This window comes from Natrix helvetica (genome assembly GCF_964273705.1).
Source record: "Natrix helvetica genome assembly, chromosome: 1".
NCBI lineage: Eukaryota > Metazoa > Chordata > Lepidosauria > Squamata > Natricidae > Natrix > Natrix helvetica.
The window spans coordinates 136,384,794-136,400,322 of NC_138548.1; the positions used below are offsets into that span (position 1 = coordinate 136,384,794).

At 38.9% G+C, this 15,529-nt stretch overlaps 1 protein-coding gene across 6 annotated transcripts in view; it reads left to right on the forward strand.

The window, feature by feature from the left end:
* KALRN (kalirin RhoGEF kinase) overlaps positions 1-15,529 on the forward strand; it is a 563,540-nt gene that overhangs the window by 265,488 nt on the left and 282,523 nt on the right. For all 6 annotated transcript variants that reach the window (XM_081965421.1, XM_081965415.1, XM_081965417.1 and 3 more), the window contains exon 3: positions 8,877-8,991. In XM_081965421.1, the coding sequence (XP_081821547.1) occupies positions 8,877-8,991 (115 nt within the window). The remainder of the gene's footprint in view (positions 1-8,876; positions 8,992-15,529) is intronic.

Consider the following 15,529-nt stretch of genomic DNA (forward strand, 5'->3'; position numbering starts at 1 on the left):
TCTCTCAGCCTGCCTGAATTTTAAGACTCTCAGCAGTGGCCTTCTTTATTCCTCAGAGGTCATTTGCGGTTTCCATTGAAGTTCTGAAATTGGAGATAAAAAAAGGCTGGGAAGGTTCATCTTAATTGTTCTCCTTGCAGCAAGTAAATAGGTTTTTCTCTCAACCAGCTTTTGTTCAAATAGGTTTTTGCTGATGGTTGTTGCTTACTGCCTAACTATTTATTTGCTTTTATGCTTTAATTACAACTGTCTATTCTATTTCGTGTTTAATTATTATCTGTTTTGGTGGAGAAAAGCAAGAGAAGTGGAAAAACAAGAGGTAATGTTAATACATTGTAAACTTTGTGATCCGAGAGTCACTTAGGTGAGAAGGGCAGTGGTACAAATTGAATGACTGACTGAATGCGTGTAATAATGGCATAAATAATGAGTTTTATTTCCATTTTAATATGGATGTGCTATACTTTTTTACCAGAAGGTGGATAGACAAATCATGAAAGTTGTATAATATTCCACATTCATGCCTTTGGAATCAATACTGAACTGGATGTTCCAATAGATTAATTACAAATTAAAAGATGGATGTTATTGCATATGTATATGTGCTTTATGAATTTATATCCAATCCTATGCTTGGCGTGTGTGATCCATTATTCAATATCTTGCTTCTAGATATTGCCAGCTTAAAAGCTATGTGGACCATACTTTGACCATTGACCTAAAATGGTAAAATAGAGTGATGCTCAAGTTTAAAAGACATCGGTCAGGCTTCATCTAAGCAAGGTTCATGTAACTGCCATCCCCATGTCCTTCGTGTAGCCATACTTATGTTAAAGATCCTGGTTTTTTAAAAAATGATAATTTTACTTCTGGAATTTGTGGTAGACTTGGAAAAAAAGCAAACTGCATCAGATGACTTTCTTTTGGTCTTAGTTATTCAAAATACTGCATCTTTTGTTCTGATGTGTAAAATGGGCTTCTGGTTCAGAAAGGAGATTTTATGCTGTCCTAGTGTAACTCATTATCTAAAGATAATATAGCCTGACTGGCAGAGGTTGTGCAGAATGAAAAGGTTGCCATAAAATCCTCTTTTGAGAATATGGTAGAGAAGACACTTGAGACCTCTCTTGTCCAATTGCCTTGCTTCTTTGTCTCTTCATGAAAAGGCAATCGCTTTTGACACAGCAAGCTCAGTATCAAGCTTGCCAGCTACCCTGCCTCTCAGTAACAGGCAACAATTACCAGTGTCTTTTTTGGAAATGTATCTTTATGGTTTATTTGGTGCCTGAGGAACATCATTCCTAACCTGCAGCTGAAGTGTTGCTCTTTATATTCTGTCCTGCGTATCTCTACAAAAAGCCTGAGCTCAAAAATGAATTTTGCTTCTCTTTTTCCACCCAAATCACATGAGTTCTCTTTTTCTTTTCATATGTACTTGCTTTCAAGTGCCTTCCTTTCTCTGTGCTTTGATTTCACACTTTTGATTTTCTTCAAAGTCTTCTCTCTTAGAAGATTTTGCTTTCTGTCCTTTGCTGTTATCTTTCTAAAACTGATAAGAAGTTTGGTAGCTGTTGGGTCCAGATAACCCAGGTGCCAGCCAGCTCACATTTCAGAATGGACGAGCTTCATCCTCCATCAAAAATGTCTGGGGAAAAAGCTAGATACAAAATTGGATGTACATGTAGATTTATATTTAAAAGCAAAAGTACTGGTTAAAATCCGTGACATTTTTGTAATAAATATAAGTAGTCAAGCTTAAATAAACCGGTTTCCTTGGTTTGTTCATTTCCAGTTTGGATGTTGCAAAAGAGTTCTGACATTGCTATGCTATTATATATATATATATATATATATATATATATCAGTGGTGGGTTCCTCCCGGATCGCACCGGATCGCGCACGCTCCCTTTCAGCGCTCCACCTGGCTTGCGCGCTCCCTTTCAGCGCTCCACCTGGCTTGCGCGCTCCCTTTCAGCGCTCCACCTGGCTTGCGCGCTGAAAGGGAGCGCGCAAGCCAGGTGGAGCGCTGAAAGGGAGCGCGCGCGATCCGGTGCGATCCAGCAGGAACCCACCACTGATATATATATATATGTATGTGTGTGTGTGTGTGTGTGTGTGTGTGTATGTATGTATGTATGTATGTATGTATATATATATATATATATATATATATATATATATATATATATATATATATATATATATATATATATATACACACACACATACACACACACACACACACACACACACACACACACACACTGTATATATATAGTATTTATACCAACTTCCAGGTTGGTATAGAATATCAATACTTCCAGGTACAATTCAAGATGCTGATGTTTAAGGTCCTGCATGGCACAGAACCTATGGCAAACCTATGGTATGCGTGCCACAGGTGGCATGCAGAGCCATATCTGAGGGCACGCAAGGCATTGCCCTACGTCAGCTCCAGCGTGCATGTGCATGCTGGCCAGCTGATTTTCGGCCTTTTGGGAGGCGGTGGGAGGCCGTTTTCACCCTCCCCAGGCTTCAGGAAAGCCTCCTGAAGCCTGGGGAGGGTGAAAAACAGACCAACCTGAAGTCGGAAAACAGGCCATTTCAGGATTCCAGAGGGCCTCTGGGGGGGGAAGCAGTTTTTGCCCTCTCCAGGCTCAAAGAAAGCCTCTGGAGGCTGAGGAGGTAAAAAACTGGCCTACTGGAAGTTGGGAAACATACTGTTTCCAGCCTTCTGGGGGGGGGAGGCCGTTTTCACCCTTTCCAAGCTCCAAGAAAGCAATGTGTGCCTGTGTAGGAGGCAGCGAGGGGGGGTCATGTGTGCATGCGCAGGTGGGCATAATACAAGTGTGGGCACGCATGTGCGCTTTTGGCACTTGAGGGGAAAAGGGTTCGCCACCACTGACCTAGATATTTGTAGATCTCCAGTTATCTCTACCGGTCTACAAAATTCAATAAGAGTTGCTACTTTGAGCCCAGCTTATTTTCTTCTTTGAAATATAGACACAAGATTTATGAATCATTTGTCTTAACATCTTAATTATTTAGATTAAATTAATTATCTAATTTAATTATTAAATTAAAATCATTTTTTGTGCTTTGATACCCTTCTTTTAAGGGCGGCGTCACATGATGTATCGGGAATTTCCCCCTCTTTGCTAAACCGGGCATGGGCGTGGCCAGGGCATGACTCATCCAGCCTGCGGGCCGGGAGTTTAACAGCCCTGTTTTAGAGGATCATTTTTCTAAAGTGAGAGTAGCCTTACCCTACTGGCACTATAGGAAATCCCTGAAAACCTGTTTCCTTCAGCAGCTATGCAGATACCAAAGAAATGGGAAGTCCCCGAGACACTTACTATCACAGGTTGTCCTCGAACCCAAAGTCCAGATGTAGTCTCCAAATGGAAAGAAAACTGGATACACTTTTGTACAAGTTTTGTTTTGAGTTTCAAACAAAGTAACCTCACTTAAACATTTCAAGTTGGCTGTGTTTCAACCAGATACTCTTGAAATGGCTTGAGTGCTCTGAATTCTGAATATGACTGGACCAAACGCTGTTGCTCTACAGTCTTAGTCAAAACAACAACACTGGGTTTTTCAATTGCAACTCAGTATTCATCCCAACTGCCATGGTTGGAATAATCAGCATGCCCATGGCACCATTTACGGCGGTTATGTTTTGTTCTGACTCTGAAACATAATTCTTATTTATTTATTCAATTTACGTTGCTGTCCATTGCTAAGCAACTCTGGGCAGGTAGCAAAAGTTTAAAAATTACAATATGAAAAGGAGACAATAAAAAAATAAAATGCAATACACCAGGGACAACATATTAACATAATTATAATAGATGTTTATACCATCCTGTTCTATTGTCTGGAAGAAGATGCAGGTTTGGGAAGTGTTTTAAAGACCAGCAGCCTTGGAGACTCAAGAGGGATACATCCTGGTTTCCATAAGATAACACTGTTTATAATTGATGGGTCCAAAGCAGCAACCCTATTGAACTTTGTGGATAGGTAGATTGGAAGCCTACCAATATCTATATTCTTTGCCAGTGGTGGGATTCAAAAAAAATTACCTCTTGTTTTGGTGGGTATGGTGTGGCTTGGTGAGCGTGGCTTCGTGGCAGTGGTGGGTTGCAGGTGGTACGCCCTGGTACGGTCTACCGGTGCTTGCCGGAGCACTGGGTACTGTTCCGGTACAGTGCTCTGGAAGGCCCACCCGCCCACGCTCTTTACCTGTCTTTAAACTCTTTGGAGCTTCCGCGCACACGCACAGCACGTACAGCGCCTGCGTGACGCTCCACCAAACAGCTGGAGCATCACGGAGGCTTGCAGAGGTGTCACTGGAGGGTAAGACGCATGCACGCACTGCATACGTTCATATGGACGACTGCTTGGTGGGCATGGCAGGGGAAGGATGCTGTAAAATCTCCATTCCCGCCACACTCCAGGGGAAGGTTGCTGCAAAATACCCATTCCCTACCGATCAGCTCGGACTTGGGAGGCAGAGAATAGATGGGGACAGGGCCAGTCAGAAGTGGTATTTACCGGTTCTCTGAACTACTCAAAATTTCCGCTACCGGTTCTACAAAACAGGTCAGAACTTGCTGAATACCATCTCTGTTCTTTTTCATACCTTAGAGAGCACCAGCCTCTTGAATTTTATCAAGTAGCCCATCGATAGCCAGGGAAGCTAATACATTAGGAGTATTATTTATTAAGGTTTTATTTATAACTACTTGTGCTGCTCCATTTAGTAGCAGCTGTAATTTCTGAGTGGTCTTGAATCCTAGTTCTTCTTTGAACTTTGAACATGCAAAACATCTATTGCAAGGTCAAAACCGTTCAACTTGAACTGTTTTACACATTTCTACCTCTCATTCCCCAGGCATTACATTACATTACATTACACTTCACAACCTCACTGCGCATAATGACACTGTATCTAAATAGCCCCAGCAAGCATATGTCACATGGTGGTTTAGCAATATCTGAAGGATCACAAATGTCCTACGCATGCAGGATATAACTATTATCAAGAAAGTAAATAGCCATTTTGAAAGGTATGTGCTAGGAGTTACTCGGTCTGAATGTTAGCCAATTGTTACATGAATTTGGCTTTGACCGCTGCATCTGTTTGTGGAAATATTTAGAAGGAGATTGTTAATAAGAGAAAAATGAGAGTCAAGAGGAAGGAAATGCAATGTGCTGCTGTTGTAATATATAAAAAGAAGAAAATAACACGAATTGCATTTGAAAGCAATGCTCAGGGACAGAAAACTTACATTCCAATTCAATTGTTTGTTAATGACATTTGCTGACATTCACGCCAGCCCTTGTCCTTGCGTAGAAAAAATTGTTTTGGGGAAAGTGTTCACTTGATGCAGAAAATAAAATGTTTTTTACTTGGAAAGGTCGGCGATCTAAAATAAAGTAATACCTATTGTTGCTCCATGAAGGGCAATTCTTTGTGCATTCTGCTATATCTACATTCCCAAGAATATTTTAAACATTGTAAAGTATCTTTCAAGCTAATTTTAAAGTTCTTTCTGTTCTGAGATTGTAAAAATAAATTGCTGGTTAAGGAAGGTCAGCCTGTACCAAGAGCTGAATGGATCACTCTGCACTTTCTGTTTACATACAGGAAAGCTGCTTAAAACTCTGGCTTACTTCTAAAAGTTTTGATTTTTATCTGTTTCCAAAATTTAGAAATAAATAAGTTACAGAAATTACTGGTTTGGGAAGCAAGCACTAAGTAAATTAATATTGGTCAGTTATATCTTTTTTTTTTTTTTGTAGATCACCTTACAGAGTTCATCCCGACACTGGACAAGAGCGCTGATTGTTGTGAAATCAGCTGTTAGAATTAGCAATGCTGAAGAATTATCTATCAGACTACTCTGTGAATTGATATACATTAACCTTTAGATCTTAAAGTTCTTAAATTTTGCACTCAGAAATAGATATTTTTGAATAGGTTTAAAAGTCCACAGATTAATATGGAAATGAGATTAAATGAATTTAGGAAAGAACAACAGTAACAATAGAGCAGACATTGACTCACTATTCTTAATGGAGAATCTTACCCCGTGCTATTGAGCCGAGAAGGTTAAGTGTGATGTGGCCAGCATGCTGAGCAGAATGAAGAAAATTCAGGCCTTTTTAGTATTTGGGTGGGGGAGATTAGAAAGTATCATGGCTGCAAGTTAGACTGGAATTTAAAAAGAATTGTGGAAAAGCAAAAGGGGGATTACTCCTACATGGTTGTCAACCTATGGACCTATCCATGAAGTTATCAAGAATTCAGTTTGATTTGGAAACTTCCTATGCCCAAAGGTGCTTTTTCAGGAGGCAACTGGACTTCCTCAATTCCTCACTATCCTATCAGAGCTGAAGAAGCTTTTTGGATGAGAAGCGAAACATCTTCAAAAGAAAAAACAAGTCCAGTTGCCTCCTAAAAAAGCATCTTTGGGACAACCATGATCTGGATGACTGAGAATCTCTACCATCTGTTAAAATTTTCCTATGCATCTTCCTATGTATTTGGAATCTTCCTATGTATAGAGTATGGCCTTGCTTGCTTCATTAACATAATATTTTCCCAACTTGTTTAAGGAATTAAATAGAAAGCAATAGTATTGCCCTTTAATAAATATAATAGAGTAGCATGTTTATTTATTTTCTCCTATTAGTAATTGATGCACTAGCAGATTACACCTAGGAAAATACTTCAACATTTCTTTTGAATGTTACTTACTTATACCATATTGGATTACGTGAGACATCTTCTTGCCTAAGGCTGTTCAACAAGTAGTGCTCTCTTTCACAATTCACTCATAATTATAAATGTTACATCTATGAACTCCTGGTAGTATACTCTCATCTGGTTATTTTAAGGGCAATGTTTTAATTTTAATTGTTTTTAGGGCTTTTAGCCCCATATTTATTCTTCTGTACATTACTCTTAATTTTAACCTCCTCCACATATATTCGTATATTTATAGTTCTATTTATATTTGTATTTTATCTGTTATTTATTGTGTGGACTGTACACCGCCCTGAGTCCCTTTTTGGGAGAGGGGGCGGTTTAGAAATGCGAAGAATAAATAAAATAAATAAACTGTGGATAAAGTAAACCAATTTATTTTAGCGCATGAGAGAGAAAATCTCAGATGCATCATGCTACTGTTGGGGCAGAAAAAAAATAGTACAGATAGTCCTCGACTTACAACTATTTGTTTAATTACCATTTAAAATTACAACGGCACTGAAAAAGGTGACTTATGACCATTTTTCACACGATGTTGAAGCATCCTCATGGTCACCTGATCAAAATCCAGACCGTTGGCAACTGACCCATATTTACAATGATTGCAGTGTCCCGGGGTCATGGGATCACTTTTCGCAAACTTCTGACAAGCAAAGTCAATGGAGGAGCCAGATTCACTTAACTACTAAGTTACTCAGCACAGAAATTTTGGGCTCAATTATGGTCGTAGGTCAAGGACAATGGCAGACAATGAATAAGGGATAGCCTCTGTGTAAATTGGTCTTCAGCATGTTCCTGAGATTTTTATTAGCATTGGACAAATTCTCTACTTTTAATTTTGCAATAATTTTGCAATTATGTTGTCCAAATGGCTAGAAATGAATGGTAAATCACTGTCATTTGGGGGGGGGGGTGTTAATGTTTTTTAATGTTATGTTTTAAATAGAACATAAAAACTAACACAAACTAATACAAATTAAAGAGAACAAAGAAAGCAGGAGAAAGAGGTCAGAAAAAAGTTAAATGGAAAGAAGCTTTTGATTTCCTTTGCAGAAAATGCAAATGTGATTATAAAGTTATCTCTTACTCTATGACTACAAAAAAAAAAAATCCCTCATTTTTTTCTATTACCCAATCTTTTTCTAATCACCAAAACCACAAGTCATAAGTATGTTTTTTTCCTGTTTCATTCAAAAAGTCTACAAAGGCCTGTCAATCATAAATGTAGATTGTATGTCTTCTCTAATCAGAGAAATTAATTTAGACATCTCTGCAGGTTTCATCACCTTCATCAACTAGTCTTCCATTGTGGATTATGTCAAATTTTTTAATATTTGAATATTAAATTTATTCTCACTGCAGTTAATAAAGTTCCGTGGCTTTTTTCTTTGCCTGTTCATCAGTCCCAAAATAAAACCCTCTGGTTTTATTCTGAATTCATGTATCCGGAATTCAATGGTTGAGGTTTATAATAGAAGCACAGACACAAAAGAGGTTTTCCCAGTATGGAAGTTAAACGGGATTCACCTCTATACATATTAAACAGAAACAGAACTTTATTAATAGTTCTGTCTTCCAGACCATTTGGTATTTTTGAAAAGTATTTTTCCCCGGATTCAGTTTTCATGTTTTCACAAAACATCATAGGAAAAAGTCAATCTCAGTTTTGCTAGAATAGTTCTTTCCTGCAGATTTCGTATCATCAGTTATCATTTAAAAATCAAATATATTAAGAAAATCCCCAATTGTCTGTCCATCCATCCATCCATCTATCTCAAGAGTTTGAAATTTGCACTTGCTAACCAATGCTGTTAGTGGGCACTCCTAAACTTTTGAAATATCTGTATGTTTGAAAATACAATGATAATCATCATTTTTATTGCTGACTTTTTAAAAAACATAAAAAACACCTTTAACTCTTCCAGATGAAGTGATATAGTATACAATGTAGTCAGGGGACTGCCCTAATCACTCAAGTGGTAAAAACTGAGAGGAGACTTTTACAAAGAAGCTGCAGTTCGGTCATTTCCGTCTTCCTTTGGCTGACATGATGTAATGTGTTTCCTGATTAATTTTCAAGCAATTGTTTGTTTTGTTACAGGCGGCCGTGATAAACGAGGAGGTCCCATCCTGACATTTCCAGCACGCAGCAATCATGACAGAATAAGGCAGGAAGATCTTCGGAAACTTGTGACTTACTTGGCTAGCGTACCAAGGTAAAAGTTCAAAACAAAAGCTTTGACGTATTCTTGGAAAACCGTTGGTACATATTGGTGTGGAAAAAAGAAAGGTTCCTTTTGTGCTCACTTCCCTCACATCTTATTCAGCCAAGTCAGAGTGTAATGGGGTGAAGGGACATAGCACATGGCAGACAATGAATAGGGATAGATTTCTGTTTAAATTGGTTCCCAGCAGAGTCCATGGGATTCTTTTATTAGTATTGGACAGACCCTCTATTTTTCATTTTGCAGGTAAAATCATTGGAAATGAATAGTAAGTCACCATGCCATTTGTGATATAATGGGAACTGAATTGTGGTAGTTTTGCTGTCACTTCACCATCACTGATGTCTTCTTGAAAGGATTAATGTCCTGAGAACAAAAGCTCATCATGATATATATTACAATAGTAATTGCAAGGAATTATATCTAATATGTGTTGTATATAATTCACATTAATTTGGGTTTCCTGATAAAATAATAAATTAGTAACCCATGTGCCTATCCAGGGGTGGGATTCAAAAATTTTAGCAACCATTCTCTGCCTGGTTGATGGTAGGCGTGGCCATGGTGGGCGTGGCCTATTCAGCCTCCTGCACCACCGGGCAGGTATTTTTGCCCTCCCCAGGCTCCAGAGCCTTTACTTGAGCCTCCGGGAGGCCAAAACAGCCTTCCCCAGACTCCAGAGGCTGGAAACAGGCCCATTTCTGGACTTCCGGAACTTCTGGGAGGCCTGTTTTTTGCCCTCCCAGAGCCTCCACACAGGCTTTGCACTTACCTGGCATCCAAAACAGACCGCGTGGAGACTCCTGGGAGGGGCTGGGTGGGTGGAGCCAGCCAGTCCTGCAACCACTGGTTTGGTGAACCAGATATAAAATTAGTATTCGGTTCGCCCGAACTGGTCCAAACCAGCTGAATCCTATCCCTGTGCCGTATCTCCTTATCAGTAATGTCTCAACTGAAAAGCAGGAACCACCTTGTCTGAATACGGCTTTGTTATGGTCTAACCTGTATTGTGCTACGTTTATTTTGTGTATGAAGGATAGTGAAGGAAAAATGAGCAAATAGATTGTGAGGGGAAATTTTTTGAACTCTCTGTCTGGGCAAAATCAAAATCTGCCTTGAACAAAAGCTCCAAATTAGCTACATTTATCAATAAATGCACAATGGCATATTTGAGACCAACCCAAGCATATTTGTATGTAAAACCACTGTGGGTTTTAGTTTCTTTCAAGTGTTACTTTGTTATTTCTTGTAAATATTTATTACCCTATAAAGAAATTCTTAGAGCAGCCTTTATAAAATATTTTTTTAAAAACCATACTATTTAATAGCTCAACAAGACAAAACCATTCTAAAACAATCATGATACTAAGACTTTTTATCCAAACAATAAGGTTTTTTATTTAGTGCTTGAAAGAGAATCATAATAATGTAGGAATATTTATTATTTTGAAATCAAGTACAGAAAAAAAAGCAAGTGGAGGATATCTTCAAAAACTATCATATAATATTTATTGTTTATGGACAGAATGCTCCAAATTCTATATTTCTTGGTTAGCTGTGCTTGTCTTTCAGATTACTTAGGACAATTAAAATAATTTTAAAAATTGACATATACATTTTATTTGCTACAATTTTCAAATTGCGTTTTTTCCCTGCTTCTTGTGGGAGAAAAAAATGTGATTACCCAATTGCCTCTGAAGTGTGTGTGTGTTGCACTGGGATTTACCCATTGCACATGGATTGATAAACTGTAAGAAAAGAAAAAATATTATTTATTATTATTTATTACAGCTTAGGGTCAGCAGCATAAAATATTGTACAGACAAGATATCCAGGTGATACATACATAGATAGTACATATTTGTGTGTGTGTGTTGGTGTGAATGAATGAATAAATGATTGAAAGGGGGAAAAGATAGGAATTGAGTTCAATAATTGAAGATAATAAAATAAAAAAAATACAGTATTTAAATTACAAACAGACCATGAGGTTTCTAAAGGAATAGCTATGAAATTCAAAATTTAGTCACTTCCCTGAAAACTTTCACCAAACATACATTATAATGGTATGTATGAACCGAGGAAATTGCCAGATAAGGGACAGCATTGCCTATGGGTGGATGATGGCTGGGGCAAGAAGCTCAGAAAAGACACCCCCCCTACTTTTGGAGGCTATGAAGGTGGAGAATTGTACTTTCAGTTTTTAAAAGATTTTGTTAATATATTTTTACAATAAAGTAAAATGAATTCATGAGTTCATATTTCCTGCCTGGTCTACCTGATAAGGCTGATATGCAGGTGGTTCTTGGTTTGCAACCACTAGTTCAGCAACCAGTGAAAGTTATAAAGGTACTGAATGAATGCTACGTATGATTGGTCCTTGAACTTCCAGCTGTTGCAGCGCCCCTACGGTCATACGATTGTGATTTGGGTGTGTGGCAATTGACTTGCTCTTATGGCAGTTGCAGCAGCCCACAGTCACATGACTGCCATTTGCAACCTTCTCTGCTGGCTTAAATGGGAAAGCCAGCAGGGAAGATTACAAGTTGCGTCTATAAATTATTCCCAATACTTTTTCTCCCTAGGAGTTCCAATATGGAGTATAGGATCCCTGCCACCTGCTGTGCTTCAAAGCAGGCATCTGCCCACAGAATCCCCAATCTGCCCTGAGTGTCCAACTTGATGATGATGATGATGATGATGATGATGATGATGATGATGATGATGTTATTTGTTCAGTCATGTCTGATTCTTGGCGATTCCATGGGCCAAGTCTCTCTACGTCTGCTGATCTTGCACTACTTCTTTGGGTTGTTCTATTCTCTGGCTGGTGTCAGCTTTGAAGGCATCCAGCCACTGTGTTTTTTGGCGGCTGGATTTCCTTTTGCCGCAAAGTCTACCCAACATAATTGCTTTCCTCAGTGAATTTTTCTGCATAATAAGGCCAACGTAAGTGAGACACATCTTTGTGATTTGGCCTTCTAGTGACATGTCTGATGTTATGTGCCCTAGTACTTGCTTGTTGGTCACCTTTGCTGTCCAAAGAAGCCTTCACCATCACCACAGCTCAAACAAGTCAATTTTCTTCGTGTCTTGTTTGTTTGATTGGAGTCCAACCATAGGTAGCTACACTAGAGCAAACTAATCTATATTTGGTTGTCAGGCTGATGTCCTTGATAAGTGCTCAACTTAGGTAGATATATTTGGTGAACAACTGGAAAGGCAAACTCAACCCAACCATTTTCTCATGCAAGCAGACAGATGTCTATGGAGATTCTCAGTCATCCAGGTAATGGTTGTCCCAAAGGGGCTTTTTTTCAAAAGGCAACTTGACTTTCTGATTTTTCTTTGAAGACATCTCACTTCTCATCCGAAGAAGCAAAATGTCTTCGAAGAAAAAACCAGAAAGTCCAGTTGCCTCTTGAAAAAAAGCACCTTTGGGAGAAGCAGGCAGATGATATTACAGAGAGAGTCTCCTGGCAGAAAGGAAAAGCTCTGGCAGATGGAGAAGTGTTATAATTGGTGTACAAGTCCTTCTTTTTTTGCCAGTCCTGGCCAAAAAAAATTCTCCCAAATTTATCTGGGGAAAATTAAAAGGGACACTTTACTTCTGAGCAGTTAGAATTCCAGAGACACCGAGAGAAATACAAAAATGGAAAGCAGAAATAAAGCAATGCAAATTTGCTTTGGAAGATAGCAGCAAAATGCAACTGTCAATCTCTGCTTAAGACTGCCCTGAGGGCTGGCAGGAAAATGATTTTAACAAAAGGAGTAAGCAGGCAAAGTTCAATAATATGTGTGGGACCCTTACAAATCCTTCTACAGAAACATGCCTTTGAAGTTTGGCCTGCATTGCTGACAGCTAGCCAGGGAAAAACCACAGTGGACTAAACTCAATTCAACCTCTGTGGAGGTTCTCTCTACTCTTTCCAGTTCTCCCTGCTCTGCTTCTCTAAATGCTCATGCTTTGTTCCATAAGTGGTCTGGAAGACAGAAATATTAATAAAGTCCTGTTTCTGTTTAATATTTATAGATAGAGGTGAATCCCTTCCAACTTCCACACTGGGAAAACCTCTTTTGTGCCTTTGCTTCTATTATAAACCTCAACCATTGAAAAGTTTCCAAAATAAAGAAGAAACATTGTTGTCCTAGTTTCTGTTGCAATAGAAAATAGTTACTATCTACTCAGTTCTTTCATGAAGTGGAAAGGGGTTGAAATTGAATAGCAGTGAAGGCTTTAAGTGGACACAGGAAACGGGTTTTTGGGCACTGAGGTGTATATTGCCTAGTTTATACATATGGCAGCTGTTCTTCAGATTGAGTTTGCTTAAGGTTTTGTTTTTGCCCTGTGTTTTCATTTGGCCTCTCAGCATCCTTCATTTGGCCTCTCAGCATCCTTTATTCCTCCTGACTTTAGACTAGGAGGGTAGTAGGTCAAACTTCCACAAATAAATATCAAATAGCCACGAATCTTATGCTTGATAAGGTAGCAGTAAAATTGCCCCTTTAGGTTTCTGTAGCTTGCAAGGATTGTAGGCTTAGAAATTTAAGATCTAGGGTTTTTTTTTAATATAGGTGATCATCACTGAGACTTGTCCAAATCTAACCATTTAATATGTTACTTAATTTTCTCTTAAGGATGCTTTGAAAAATGGTGTGTATGTGTGTGTGTGTGTGTGTGTACACACATATATACACAGATATATAATCATACATACATACATACATACATACATACATACATACATACATACAGTACACACAGAGATATAAATATATATATAAATGATATATATATATATATATATATATATATATATATATATATATATATATATATATATATATATATATATATATATATATATAACATTTATATCTATATTTATATATATATATATATAACATTTATATCTATATTTATATCTCTGTGTGTGTACTGTATGTATGTATGTATGTATGTATGTATGTATGTATGTATGATTATATATCTGTGTATATATGTGTGTACACACACACACACACACACACACACACACACACACAATATGTCGTTGAGCTGTGGCTTCATCCACTAATGGAAATCTGGCTCCTAATAAACTTTTCAAAATGCAAGTACAGTTTCTTGTCCTGGAAAAAGCTCTCTAACCATCTTCTGAAATGCCCAAACCTTCCTTTTTTTACAGGGTTCATAAAGAGTATCAATAGTACTAAGCTATAATTCCTAATGATTTTTTTTCCCTCTTCATTTAAGAATATAAGTGGGTTGGGGTTTTTTTTGCCTTTTGTTTATATTTGCTTCTTGACACTTAAAATAAAGATGCAATTCCTCAAATAACCTGTGAATACTTACATTCTTTGTACGAACAAAAGAGGCTTTTGAATAAAAGGAGAAGAAAATACAAATCACTTCAAACCCGCTTTAGAACGTTTGAATTCCTTTGTGGATAAGCTTAAATCTTTGGAGAGGTGGTCTGCCTAGTGCAGTGATGGCGAACCTATGGCACGCGTGCCACAGGTGGCACGCGGAGCCATTTGTCAGGGCACTCAAGGTGCTCCCCTGTCAGCTGGCCAGCTGTGTGTGCTGGCCAGCTGATTTCAGCCTTTTGAAAAGCCATTTTTCACCCTCCCCAGGGTCCAGAGCCTTTATAGGAGCCTGGGGAGGGCGAAAAGAGCTTCCCCCCCCCCGGAGGCCCTCCGGAGGCTTCATGAGCTTCCCTGAAGCCTCCAGAGCACAAAAAACTGGCCCTGCGGGCAAACCAGAAGTTCAGGAATGGACCTCCAGTTTGCTCGGAGGGTCGTTTTGACTGCTCCGGAGGCTTCAGGGAAGCATCTTGAAGGTCCCTGAAGCCTTCGGAGCGCTCAAAACGACCCTCCTCTGGTTTGCTCAGAGGTTCGTTTTGACTGCTCCGGAGGCTTCAGGGAAGCGTCCTGAAGGTCCCTGAAGCCTCCGGGGGGCTTGCGGGGGAGGCTGTTTTCACCCTCCCCAGGCTCCTATAAGCCTCTGGAGCCTGGGGAGGGCAAAACATGCAAAAAATGGGGGGTCGTGCCTGTAGTGCACACTTGCACACTGCGGGGGGTGTCGCACATTGCATTATGGGTGCGGCACACCCGCACACTACCCCACTGTGCTCCCCCCACTTATGGCACGTGAGCCAAAAAACGTTCGCCATCGCTGGCCTAGTGAATTTTAACTTTCTTTTCATAACATCTCAAAAACCTTTCTTTCCTGTCCAGTTACCTTTTCACCGTTTCCATCCATCCAGATTTTTCCAGATTTTGTTTTCCCCCCCTTCCTACTACAGCATCCCACTTTTTAAAACCAATTTTCCATCCTCTTTTTTTTCTTCATTTTTGATATTATTAGTGGAAGAAAGGAGGGGTGTATTTGAGCATTTCACTATATAAGAAAAATCGGTATGTGTAATTAAAACAGTTGATATTTGCAAAATATGGGATATTTTATTTTAAAATATTTTCAAATCCTTTTTTTTTTCATCCTAGACTACCTTTTTAGTCTAGAGTAGTC